The 13,964-nt window shown below is 43.4% G+C and overlaps 1 protein-coding gene across 1 annotated transcript in view; it reads left to right on the top strand.

Moving 5' to 3' along the window:
• Positions 1-8,916, top strand: part of PPP4R1 (protein phosphatase 4 regulatory subunit 1) — a 74,599-nt gene extending 65,683 nt beyond the window's left edge. The window contains exon 20 of the mRNA XM_049770018.1: positions 7,744-8,916. Coding sequence (XP_049625975.1) covers positions 7,744-7,907 — 164 coding nt within the window. The 3' untranslated portion in view covers positions 7,908-8,916. The remainder of the gene's footprint in view (positions 1-7,743) is intronic.
• Positions 8,917-13,964: the final 5,048 nt, after the last annotated feature.

Below are 13,964 nucleotides of genomic sequence, written 5' to 3'. Positions count from 1 at the left end.
TTTTTTATTGGTCCCAAGCTGTATACAGTCTGGTCATGGTTCTAGCAGCAGTCATCTGTAACTCGAAATCTTGGCTTTTGGGCCTTCCAAAGGATGACAAGTCTTCTGATTTTGTCTTGTCGTTAGCTAGAAAGGTTGGATAACCTTCACTTAGGTCAAGTTGTTCCCATTTTCTTCGTTGTCAGGATGTCATATTAGAGCTGGCATTTGTTGGTGGCCTCGCAGTATTGCGGCTGTCCCGGGTGGGATTTGTTTCCTGTAGCAGTTGTGAAGGACTGTGCCGTTCCTGTGTCTGGGATCCAGGGTTCAAGGCTGGATTGATGGTATCTAAACACCTGAGGTCTAAGTTAATTCCACATGACATATTTTCAAGGTAGGAGATATCCCTCTATTGTAAACAACTATGAGTTCCTATCTCTAATAGATAAGAGCTCTCTTTTTTTTTGATATATATATATATATATATATATATGTAAGAATCTCCCTTTATTTTAGTGTGCCTTTGCAGGGGGAAATGGTGCTACCTTATATTGTTGGTGCATTTGGGGGTGGTCAAAAGGGGAAAACAGAAACAGGTTACATACCCAAAAAAAAAAAGATGAAAAAATAATAAATAAAAAAAATAGGTATCAAAAATGTATGTGCTTACATATGTATATGTAGGCCAGATTTTTTTTAAATGAGGTAGCAAAGTATTTAAAGGGCCAAAGTGATGCATATGACTATCTTACATTTGGGGAAAAGCGGGTAAAGAGGTGGTGTGATACAGTTCTTATGCTTATGTTGGAAATACAGGTTTTCCCATTGTCTTTTTGGTTTTTCTTGTGGTGTGTGGGTCCCCAGGCATCTTTCCATCCCATCCCCAGATCTTCTTCAGAGTGGCAAAAGATTTGTGGCAGGGAGGTCCTGGAAGGGTTCTTGCATTGAGGATACTTTTAGACCTAAGTCCGGTTTCAGGTAACAGTCCACGTTAGGGGGAGTTGGTGGGGAGGGCCTCGCAGCATGGATCCGCAGGGGAGTTGGCTGCCTTTTCATGCAGGAGACGAGATGTGGGTTTGACTGGGTGTCCTCTCGACTGGGTGCTGGGTAATGGTTCGTTGGGGTAGGAGGTCAATCTTGATGCCTAATAGATTAAGGACTGAGGGTGGAGAGTTTTAATATGGCGGGAGGTCTGTATGGGATTGAGGGGTGAAGGGATAGTTGGATTTCCAGAGGGGGAAAAGGGGAAGGTATATGGAAGGGGTAGGAAGGGAGAAAAGAGAAAATACTTTAGAAGGAAAGGGAGAAGATAAATGGAAAAAAGTAAAGAGAAGAGTAGAAAAGAGAAAAAGAAAAAATAAAGAAGAGAAGAAAAAAAAAGAAGATAGAAAATAAAAAAGAAAGCAGTGAGAAGAGAGGAGAGAATAGCAGGGGAATGCTAGTTTGCCTGAATTTGTTCACAGAATAGAGCGTGTAGTTTAAGTCTGTACGTCTCGGTTACTGCTTTGGTGGTCTGACTGGTCACGTGCTTCAGTTCCTAAAAGAAGGTGTAACCTAGAGATAAAATGTATGTTAAAGAGTTTTCTCGGGGCCATCTCATATTGCAAGCTAGGTATGGTATCTCATGTGGTATTCCGCGCTGCCATCTTAGTTTATCCGCCATTTGTATTCAAGGATGCCTGTGGATATAAAAGCTGAGAGGTTATTTTAAATATTATAACATAAAGACAATAAAATGTAGTGTTATGGGATGATTCCATTGCAGACAGTGATTTTCCGTGGTGTTCTTTACCTGTGTTCCTGAATACTATCTCTAAATGATTGTTGTGGACCTTTGTCGTGGAAGGTTGATTACATACCTATTCTCTCTACGGTGCAGTTTTTGGTGTTGCTGCTTTCTTTGTGGAATAATGTGTAGTCAAGAGTTTGCGTTGTTCCTTTTTCAAGTACTTTGGGGACTGCTCCTGAGTATATGTTGACTATTGCAGTGTTTAGAGTTTCTACCCTGTTAAACCGTGTTATTTGATTGTTGAGTATCAGTTGTGTATAAGATGTGTGTTCTGGGTGCTTCAGAATAGTGCTACCATTCTGTGTTTCTCTTTTGTCTTCTGACTTACTTTGTTTAATATAATATGATCTAGGTCCATCCATGTTGCTGCAAAGTCTGTGATTGTATCATTTCTGACTGCCGTGTAATATTCCATTGTGTATATATACCACATCTTAATGATCCATTCATCTGTTGTTGGACATCGAGGTTGGTTCCAAGACTTGGCTATTACACTGAGTGCTGCGATAAATAGTGGGGTGCACATATATTTTGGAATGAATGTCCTTCCCACTTGGGGGTATATACCTAGGAGAGCAATTGCTGGGTCAAATGGCAGCTCAATTCTGAGTTCTTTGAGTACTCTCCAGATTGTTCTCCATAGGTGTTGGACAAGGGGGCATTCCCACCAGCAGTGTATGAGAGTTCCTTTCATACCGCATCCCCGCCAACAGAGATTGTTCCCATTATTTTTAATGTGAGCCATCCTCACTGGTGTCAGGTGGTATCTCATTGTTGTCTTGATTTGGATCTCTCTGATGATGAGTGAAGGTGAACATGTTTTCATGTGTTTGTTGGCCATCCTTTTGTCTTCCTCAGAGAAGTGTCTATTCATTTCATCTCCCCATTTTTTTATGGCTTTATTCGGTTTTGGGGGGCTCAGCTTTCTGAGTGCTTTGTATGTTCTAGATATCAGCCCTTTATCTGATATGTCGAGTGAAAAGATTTTTTCCCATTCTGTTAACTGTCTTCTTGCGTTAAGTAGGGTTTCTTTCGCCATGCAGAAGCTTTTTAGTTTGATGTAGTCCCATTTGTTTATGTTTGTTGTTAAAGTTCTTGCCAATGGTGCTCCATTCTCGAAGACCTTTTTGATATATAGGTCTTCGAGTGTTCTGCCTATTTTATTCTCAATAAACTTTATAGATTCGGGTCTGATTTCAAGGTCTTTGATCCATTTTGAGTTGACTTTTGTATAAGGGGTGAGGTATGGGTTGATCTTCACTTTTGTACATGTGGTTTTCCAGTTGTACCAACACCATTTGTTGAATAGACTTTCTTTGTTCCATTTCAGGTTCTTGCCTCTTTTATCGAATATTAGTTGGCTGTATATCTGGGGGTTTATGTCAGGGAATTCTGTTCTGACCCACTGGTCTGAGGTCCTGTCTCTGTTCCAGTACCATGCTGTTTTGATTACTATGGCTTTATAGTATAGTTTCAAGTTAGGTAAGGAGATGCCACCCAGCTTCTTGTTTTTCAGTATTTGTTTGGCTATCCTGGGTCTTTTGTGGTTCCAGATGAATTTTGTGATTGATTGTTCTATTTCTTTAAAGAATGGTGTCTGGATTTGGATAGGGATTGCATTAAATCTATATAGAAGTTTGGGTAGGATAGTCATTTTGACTATGTTAATTCTACCTATCCATGAGCATGGGATGTTCTTCCATTTCTTTAGATCTTCTTCAATTTCTTTCTGAAGTGTTTTGAAGTTTTCCTGGTATAGGTCTTTCACTTCCCTTGTAAGGTTGATTCCTAGGTACCTGATATTTTTTGATACTATTTTAAATGGAATTGTATTTTTAATCTCTCTCTCCTCGACTTCGTGATTTGTATATAGAAACGCTACTGTCTTTTGTGTGTTGACTTTGTATCCAGCCACTTTGCTGTATTGGTTAATTGTTTCTAGGAGTTTTACTGTGGACTGTTTAGGGTTTTCAATGTAAATCATCATATCGTCTGCAAATAGAGATAGTTTGTGTTCCTCTTTCCCAATTTGGATTCCTTTGATTCCCTTCTCTTGTCGGATTGCTATTGCTAGGACTTCTAAGGTTATATTGAATAGGAGTGGAGAGAGTGGACAGCCTTGCCTAGTTCCTGACCTTAGTGGGAATGTTTCTAGTTTCTCACCATTAAGTATAATGTTGGCTGTTGGCTTTTCATAGATAGCTGTAACTATCTTGAGGAAGGTTCCTTCTAAGCCTATTTTACTGAGTGTCTTTAACATGAAAGGGTGCTGGATTTTGTCAAATGCCTTCTCTGCATCGATTGATACGATCATGTGGTTTTTATCTTTCTTGTTGTTGATGTGATGTATAATGTTGATTGATTTGCGTATGTTGAACCAACCTTGCATTCCTGGTATAAATCCCACCTGGTCATGATGTATTATCTTTTTTATAAAGTGCTGGATTCGGTTTGCTAAGATTTTGTTGAGTATCTTTGCATCTATGTTCATTAGTGAGATTGGTCTGTAGTTTTCTTTCTTGGTGATGTCTTTGCCATCTTTGGGAACGAGTGTGATATTTGCCTCATAGAAGGAGTTAGGGAGGATTCCTGTTTTTTCTATGGTTTGGAAGAGCCTATGGAGAAGTGGTAGTAAGTCTTCTTGGAAAGCTTGATAGAATTCACCTGTAAATCCATCTGGACCTGGGCTTTTGTTCTTAGGGAGTTTTTTAATTACATCTTCAATTTCCTCTGAGGTGATTGGTCTGTTTAGGCTTTCTAGATCTTCCGTTTCCAGTCTTGGAAGAGGGTTTTTTTCCAAGAATCTGTCGATTTCTTCTGGGTTCTCTAGCCTGGTGGAGTATAGTTGTTCATAATATGATCTCATGATATGTTGTATTTCTTGGGGTTCTGTTGTAATCTCTCCCCTTTCATTAGTGATCCTATTGATTTGGGTGTTTTCCCTCTTTTTTTTGGTGAGTTTTGCCAGCAGTTTGTCTATCTTGTTTATTTTTTCAAAAAACCAACTTCTGGTCTCATTGATTTTTTGTATTGTTTTCTTGGTTTCGATGTTGTTTATTTCTGCTCTGGTTTTTATTATTTCTTGCCGTCTGGTTGTGGTTGGATTTCTCTGTTGCTGTTGTTCCAATTCTTTGAGGTGATCTTTTAAACTGTTGGTTTTGTTATTTTCCTGCTTCTTGACATAGGCCTGTATTGCTATGAGTTTCCCCCTAATTACTGCTTTTGCTGTGTCCCACAGATTTTGACATGTTGTCTCTTCGTTGTCATTTGTCTCAAGGAATCTTTTTATTTCTTCCTTGAGTTGTTCTTTGATCCAGCTGTTGTTGAGCAGCATGTTGTTTAATCTCCAGGTATTAGTTTTTCTCCATTGCTTCTTCTTGACGTCAATTTTGAGTTCTGTTGCATAGTGATCTGAAAGGGTACTTCTAATGATCCTTACCTTTGTGGTCTTATATAGGTTGGCTTTGTATCCTAAGACATTGTCTATTCTGGAGAAGGTTCCATGTGGACTTGAGAAGAATGTGTATTCTGCTTTCTGGGGATGTAGGGCTCTATATAAGTCTATTAGCCCCAAATCTTCTAATTTTTCATTTAGAGCTCTTATTTCTTTGCTATTTTTCTGTTTGGTGGATCTGTCCAGTGGTGATAGTGGAGTATTGAGGTCCCCTACTACTATCACATTTCCCTTCATGTGTTTCTCCAGGTTTACGAGCAGTTGCCTCACATATGTTGCTGACTCTACATTAGGTGCATAGATATTGACCAGGGTTAGTGTTTCTTGATCTAATGTTCCCCTGATCAGTAAGTAGTGGCCCTCTTTGTCTCTGATCACTTTCTTGATGTTGAATGCAATTTGGTCTGATATAAGAATGGCTGTCCCTGCTCTTTTTTGTTTTCCATTGGCCTGAATAATTACTTTCCATCCTTTTATTCTAAGCCTGTGCTTATCCTGTAGTTGTAGGTGTGTTTCTTGTAGACAGCAGAAGTCTGGTTTATTTTTCCTAATCCAGTTCTCTACTATGTGTCTTTTAATTGGGAGTTTAGTCCATTAACATTTAGGGAGATTATTGAGAGAGATGACTGTTGTGCAGTTGTGTTGTGTAGGGTGGTTTTTGTTACAATCGGGGGTTTGGATTGTGTAATTCATCTCTGAGCAGGTCATTTAGGATTGGTTTAGTTTGCACAAATAGTTCAAGCTCGTTCTTGTTTGAGAATGTTTTTAGTCTATCCTCCCATATGAATGATAATTTTGCTGGGTATTGGACCCTAGGTTGGAAGTTTCTTTCTTTCAGTCGTTTAAATATGTCATTCCACTGTCGTCTTGCTTGAATTATTTCGAATGGGAGATCTGGTTTGATTCTTATGTCCCTACCTTTGTACTTGAGATTTTTTTTTCTCTCTTATTGCTTTAAGGAGTTCCTCTTTCTCTTTATTTTTTGCCATTTGGATTACTATATGTCTTGGAGTTGTTTTATTAGGGTCTATTTTATTAGGGACTCTTTTCACTTCCTGGATTGGCATTGAGGTTTCTTTCCAGAGGGAGGGGAAGTTCTCTGCTATTATCTCTCTGACTACCTGTTCTTCCCCTTTCCCTATTTCCTCCCCTTCTGGTATACCCACAATTCTTAGATTGTTTCTTTTGTCCTTGTTCATTAGATACTGGACTTTTCCTTCCAGTGCTTTGCCTTTTATTTCTTTGTTGGTTTCTTGATCATTTTTTGTTTGCAGTTTTCCTTCGAGTTCTTCAATGTGTCTCTCTAACTCTGTGTTTCTGCTTGTAAGGCTTGTTACTTTGTCTTTTAATTCCTTCATTTCTTTTTGTATGGACTCTCTCATGTTCTTTAACATTTCTTCTTCAATTTGGCTGATTCGTTCATCCATAGATTTCTTATACTCGGTAGCTAAGGTTTCTTTCATTTGTTTTATTAATTCTTGCATTTCCTTCCTCATTGCTGCTTTTAGGTCACCTTCCCATGGATCTGTGCGTTTTGGCGGACTTGGAAACTTGATAGGGTCTGTCTCTGTATTTTCAGATGTTAGGGTTCTCTTTGATTTCCCCATATTTCTTTGCGTCTATTGGTATGCTTTGGAATACACCCACGTGGAATGGTCCCAGGGGAATGCACTCTTTCTGGGCACTGGTGTGGGGGGGTCGTGGATGCGGGGATCCCTATGCCCCAGGTGGAGTGGCCTCTGGGCACTGCACTCACTTTAGGGAGAAGCACGCAGACTGTGGGGCACAGAGGTCTCTGAATGCCCACCTTTTTTTTTTTCCCAATTTTATGGGTTCTTGATTATTTAAGAAATTTTGGTGTTAGGCCTGAACTGGCTATACCTATAAGTTGTGTTAAGCTATATTCGCGCGAACGCGATAGCGTTCGCGTGGTTCACGCGGGCTGCGTCTTTGGACGGGGTCTCCCTAGCTGGGGGGAGCTTCAGCAAGTCGCCGGGGGCGGGGCCAGGCTACTCGCACAGGCAGCGTGTTTGGGCGGGGGTCTCCCTACCTGAGCAGCACGGAAGGAAGTCCCCTGGGGCAGAGCCAAACTGCTCGCGCGGGCTGCGTCTTTGGACGGGGTCTCCCTAGCTGGGGGGAGCTTCAGCAAGTCGCCGGGGGCGGGGCCAGGCTACTCGCGCAGGCAGCGTGTTTGGGCGGGGGTCTCCCTACCTGAGCAGCACGGAAGGAAGTCCCCTGGGGCAGAGCCAAACTGCTCGCGCGGGCTGCGTCTTTGGACGGGGTCTCCCTAGCTGGGGGGAGCTTCCCACAAATATTGATTTTTTACAAGATTTAATTTGTTATAAAAATGATTGAATCTTGGGATTTTCAAAATGTTTGGATTTTTTTTCATGTAACATCAGTTAGGCTATAGTTTGGCAGAGTTTCTGCTACATTTATAGAAACACCATATTTCCTGATACCTGAAAACCTTTAACCTTCGGCTTGGGCACACTCTTACTTGTCACCTTTTCTTCTCCAGATTATTTCTTGGCCTCAGCCAGCTGCCATCAGGAAGCTGTTGAACAGACCATCATGGCTCTTCAGATGGATCGTGACAGCGATGTCAAATACTTTGCAAGCATCCACCCTGCCAGCACCAAAATCTCTGAAGATGCCATGAGCACAGCTTCCTCAACCTACTAGAAAGCCCCCGCTGTGGTCTCTCCTGCTTCCCAGGGAGTCGAAGGAGTGGCCTGGGCTCATCCATGTGGCCAGGACAGCCTTGGGAGGAGGAGGGACCTTTCTTTCTTGCAGACTCAGTTGTAGGCGCAAGTTCGCCTCCACAGACACCAGGGATTTTCAGAGTCAAGAGAAAGTACAGTAAACACTATTATCTTATCTTGACTGTAAGGGAAAATAATTTCTCAGAGGATTGTCATTGTCACCGAAGCCTTAAATCCTTCCGTCTTCCTGACTGAGTGAAACTTGATTTGGCGGAACATTTTCCGTACGGAAGGGCTGAGATTCCCGGAGACCTGCATTGCTTTCTCCTGGTTTTTACTCCCACCCCCGTAGTAGATGGAGTTCTCAGCGGCCGGAGCGGCTGGGCCCAGGATGGGAAAGAGCTTCAGTGTTAGTCCCGACCGTTTTCAGGCAGCCGAGGACTATTGGGTTCCTTGGCCAGCTGCCCAGCCCTGCCCTGCCCAGCTACGTGTGAATAGTTTTTGACATACATAAATGGGAAAGGAGATTTTTTTTTTAATTTCTCCTAAGGGCTTGATGCTAACACTAAAGTAGAACCTGATTTTAACTCTTAAATGCAGCATATTGCTGTCCACATTTACAGAATGTTTGCTGAGTATATGTGTCCTGATTGTTTTCATGCTGGTCATGACCTATGGAAACGCATTAGCACGTACACTTCCTGTCAGGCGCTTTTAACTGGATCATGATCGGCCCTGAGGTGCAGCTTTTTCTTCACTTACTGTCCATTTCTGCAACCGCTCTTGGGAGTGTTGCAGTCGTTAATCATGCTGTTCAAAAACTGTCTGGCACAACATCTCTTGTCCAAATAAAATTTATTAATAAGATCTATAGAGAGATATATACACTTTTGATTGTTTTCTAGATGTCTGCAAATAAATGCAATTTGTGACTGTATCGATGATTTAGTATAAAATGGGGAACCTAGATTAAAGTACTTATCTTTTAACTAGTTTAATGATTTCTTTGAAATCTACCGGTGTCCTTAGACTTGCCATCCACACTTCACTACCTGTCTCACCTGTAATGTGGGGCACAAGGAAATCTGCCCCCACCCCAGGCAATGAGAGACTTTGTAGAATTGCTTTTGTAGCCATGCATTGTGTGCCGTGACCACTCTTCATTCTCAAGGGCCAGGCTGTAAGGCCTTGGCTTGTCTGCTTCCCTCTTGGTGCTTCTCTTGAGTTTGTCTTGCTGTGTGGGAGCCACGCAGGGCAGCAGGTATGGGGTAAAGCTGTCAGGTTTCTAGGTGTACAGGCTCATACGGAGCAGCCTTCAGTTTCTGTTCTTGCATCATCACCCAGACATCGTGTGAACTCTCAAGGGCAGGTAGCTGGATTCCACGGGCAACAGAACATGAGCCAACAGCTGTGAGGTGGATGTTGTGGGCAGTAGGGAGGTGGTGCTGGTGAGCAAGAGAGAAAGCAGGGTCTGATGGATGATGGTCTTGACCTGGAGAGGTACGTGATGCCATAGCAGACACCAGTGGAGTAGGATGGTGGGCCTTGTGATTGAATTTAGTCTCATTTTTGAGATGTATTTTCACTATTTAATTGTACTGTACTCTGCCCCACATTTTAGTTTTATGAGTTATTAGAGCTGCATTTCTTTAAAGCAGTTATAATTGTACAGTTGGGGATAATGAACTCAAGTTTATGGCCAGAGACATAGTACAAGAGTTTGGGGGAGGTTTGGTTGGGGTTTTTTGTTGTTGGTTTTGGTGTTTTTTTGATTTTGGTTTTGTTCACACCCGGCAGTGCTCAGGGGTTACTCCTCACTCTGCACTCAGAAATTGTCATTTCTGTCAGGGCTCGGGGAACTAGATGGGACACCGGGAATTGAACCCAGGTCAGCCACATGCAAGGCAAATGCTATCTCTGTGTTTCCCATAATACACAGGGACGGTGGATGCTGCTGCTCAGTCAGCTCTTCCTTGCAGAACAGCCATACGGCCGCTCCTGTGGGCTGTTTGAGGAACCAAGACATCTCGAATCCCTGGCATCAAAATCAAAAGCCGGTGCTAGGTTCATGGGGCCTTGCGCATACATACCAGGTTTGTCTCCAGGCCTACGAGCCCTTGGGCTCTCTGTGGCACAGTGGGAAAGTGAAGGAAGTGGCAGTTTGGTATCCTAGTTACAAAACTTTGGGCCATTGATCTCCATCGATTCTCTCTGATGTCTGGGAACCTGGGAATAGCTACACTGAAGGGGAACATGTCTTCAACCAGAGCCACCTCCCCAGACTCTTGGTCTCGAGGCCTCCCCAGACCCTCAGCCACCCAAGGCTCCTCCAGTTCACAGGATTAGACCCTTTGTTGTCCTCATCCAGAGAAAATGTTTTCTGCGTCCCTCACTGAACTGAGCCTGTCACAAGCGTACAGCCTCCCCTTGCTGAATACAAGGCTTGGCAGAGTCTCCTTTGTGTTATTACCTTTGTCCCTAAGGCTTGGAGACACTGCTGTGACACTGAATCTAGTTATTGCTGGGCACCAGGAACACTGGGCTTCCATATCTTCTCCACTTGTTGGCCCAGATTTCTCTCAATTGGGAGCATTCTCCTGCCTGACGTAGTGGAATCTGGGAATCTGATTAGGACAAAGGAAACCTCTTAGATCCCATGTGCTGTTGAGCGTCAGGAGACACAAAAGTAATCTCCAGGCCTCAGTATACTGAAGACTCCACTTAGGAGAGATCAGAGTTTGAGGATGTGGCTGTGTTTCAAAGTCCTACAGGGAAGAAATGGCCTTTCCCTTGTATGGGCATGCTTCTCTGCATGATTCCAGGAGCCAGAACAGAAAGGGGGAGCTGGAGAAAGCTCAGCAATGCAAAACCAAGCAAGCAGCGTCTTCAGAATTAATCCTCTGGCTTACTGAACAGAGGGAGAGTTGAACCTGGGAATAAACTGGAGCACAACTTTGTGGTTTCTGTGTATATGTGTTGGCTTGAGGGTTTATGGAATTTGGGTCAGACCAAGGGCATTGATGGGAGGGGAGACCACATATGATGCTGAGGATTGAAACGGAAGCAGCCACTTGTGACCACACCTGTAAATCTCTCCACCTGTTGTGCTTCTGCTTTTTATTTTTCTGTTTGCCCTCCACTCCACCTCCACCCCTAATTATTCTTCATTGTATTTTTCTTACTGTGCTGGGAAGATTTAGAGCAGCCAGAGCCACAAGAGCAGCCAGGCCCACTGGCAGAGAGCTGGCACACCAGGCAGGAGGCTGGGTCCTTTCCATCATGCACTGTTGAAGTGCTGTGTCTGGGATGGGTCTGACCCAAGAGTCAAGTTCGTTCATCTTGCCCACTGGGAAACCTGAGTATGTTTTGATGAGGGCAGGGCTGAAGACCTTACTCTCAATCTCTTCGCCTGGAATTTCAGGTAGTGTGATCACTACAGCATGAAATCTCTGACTTTGTAAACAAGAATTCCACTGGTGACAGATACCATTTTGTTAAAGGCATTTTCTTCAGTAAATAAACTTCACTAAGTCTATTCAGATCTTGTATTCATTGTCTATAAAGAATTAATAAAATCGGGACCAGAGTGATTGATAATGTAGCCCAATGCTGCATTCTACAGTGTGGTTTATGCCATGCCCCATTTCTTTTTCAGGTCAAATATTGCTGATTTAAATTTGGAAAGATTTAATTCTTGAATTTTTAGTTTTTAGTCTAAGTTTACCATATGAATATTTCACCCTCAACAGCTGTTTTATTCACTATTTTTAGCTGTTCCATGAGAAAATTGCTAGTAGTTCTTGATTATTTCTAAGAATTACCTAATGGATTTTCCTCCAGTTCCCTTTGTCTTGCAGCACAGGGCCAGTCCAGCACTACTCAAAACTGCAAGTGTGCATAGGTGTGGATGTGGGTGGGTGGGACGGGGTGCTATTGGAGGAAAAAACAACTGTGTAGGAAACTTAAGGGGTCAAAGAACAGAGTAGCATCTGAAGCACAGAGGCAGAGAAATCTGAGTCCCCAGTGTGAGCCCCTGAAAAATACAGCATAAGGTTAAGAATAATGGACATCCAAAAGAGGGAGAAGTAAATGGCTTAAATATTGGCTGGGGTTTGGAGAGAGAGCACAGTGAGCAGTAGTGTGCTTGCCTTGCAAGCAGCTGATCCAGGACAGATGGGGGTTCGAATCCCGGTATTCCATATGGTCCCCGTGCCTGCCAAGAGTAATCCCAGACCCCCCCCCCAAAAAAAAATACTAGCTGGGCCGGAGTGATAGCACAGTGGGTAGGGTGTTTGCCTTGTACGTGGACAACCCAAGACTAAGGTTTGGTCTCGGACATCCCCTATGGACCTCCAAGCCTGCCAGGAGTGATTTCTGAGCATAGAGCCAGGAGTAACTCTTGAGCACCACCGGTTGTGGCCCAAAAACCAAAATAAATAATAATGAAAATAACAACTGGGCCGGAGAGAGAGGACAGCAGGCAGGGCTTGTGCATGTATGACACAAGTCCAATCCCCAGCATCCCCAATGTCACGCCCAAGCCCATGAATAAGCCCTGCCCAACAAGAGCACTGCGTGGTGTGTCCTCCCAAAAAGGAAAAATAAAAACATCCACACATTTTGAAGGAGCTGAATATACAAGTTTATGAAGCTAATATGACAATTATCAATGCCTCAAGACTAAGACAAAATTGTAAGAACTTTAGGGGTACCCAGGGAAAAATTAACCTAGAAAGTTCCACCTTGTAGGTATTTCTAAACTAGGACCTTTGTGAAGCAGGAGGGTTTTTGAACCAATGTTTAGGGCTTATTCCTGGCATGATACCCAGGATTCACTCCCCAACACTGCTCAAGGGACCATGTAGTGCAAAGGATCAAGCCCAAACTGGGACCTGCACTTGCAATGAATCCACTCTGAACTGCCCTTTTTTTTTTGGGGGGGGGGAAGAATAGGGAGGCCACATCTGGCGGTGGCGCTCGGGTTACTCCTGGCTCTGTGCTCAGAAATCGCTCCTGGCTTTGGAACCATATGGGGTGCTGGGTATGGAATCCAGGTCCATCCTGAGTCCGCTGCGTGCAAGGCAAACACCCTACCGCTGTGCTCCCTCTCTGGCCCTTGAACTGCCTTTTGTTTGGGGGCCACAGACGTCAGTCAGTGCTCAGGGGGTCTCGCCTAGTGGGCTCTGGGGACCATATGGGATACTGGGGATAGAATCCAGGTCAGCCCGGAGAGATAGCACAGCGGCGTTTACCTTGCAAGCAGCCGATCCAGGAGCTAAGGTGGTTGGTTCGAATCCCGGTGTCCCATATGGTCCCCCGTGCCTGCCAGGAGCTATTTCTGAGCAGACAGCCAGGAGTAACCCCTGAGCACCGCCGGGTGTGGCCCAAAAACCAAAAAAAAAAAAAAAAAAAAAAAAAAAACATAATCACTCTAGCCCCCAGAAGTGATTTTTTGAGTCTTGCAGTTTACTGAGTTTGTGACTGCAATTTATAAATCTATCAGATTGAGATCATTCAGGCTCTTTGGTTTGGTTGGTTTTAGGGCCACAAGAAGTTGTGCTCAAGACTTATTCCTGTTCTGTGCTCAGGGATCACGCCGAGCCACGCTCTGGGAACCATATGGGATGCCAGGGATTGAACTCAGGTCAAGTGCAGTCCTATCTTGCCTAAAATCTTTCAGGTTAATAGGTCTTGGAGAATTGTTTTTTGTGATGTTTTCCTACTGTAACTCATAAAGGTTTTGTTTTGGGATCCACACTTAGTCATGCCTGGGGGCCAGACATAGCAGTGTTTAAGGGTGCCTGGGATTAACCTGGGCTTCCCACATACATAATCTTCTATAATGAGCTGTTATACAGAACATGCTAACTTAATTATTTAGTTAGTCGTGGGTTTTGGACCACTTCCACCACCACCCCTACCTTTGTGCTCAGCAATAGCTCCTGGCTTTGATAAGGGACCTGAATGACAAACCAGACTTCTGCAGTTACCTTTGTTGTCAGTAGGTGGTAGTATAGCATAAATTTCTTTTACCTGA

This window comes from Suncus etruscus, chromosome 3, assembly GCF_024139225.1.
Source record: "Suncus etruscus isolate mSunEtr1 chromosome 3, mSunEtr1.pri.cur, whole genome shotgun sequence".
NCBI lineage: Eukaryota > Metazoa > Chordata > Mammalia > Eulipotyphla > Soricidae > Suncus > Suncus etruscus.
The sequence above is the reverse complement of the archived record's forward strand: the minus strand, read 5'-3'. Positions and strand labels throughout refer to the sequence as shown.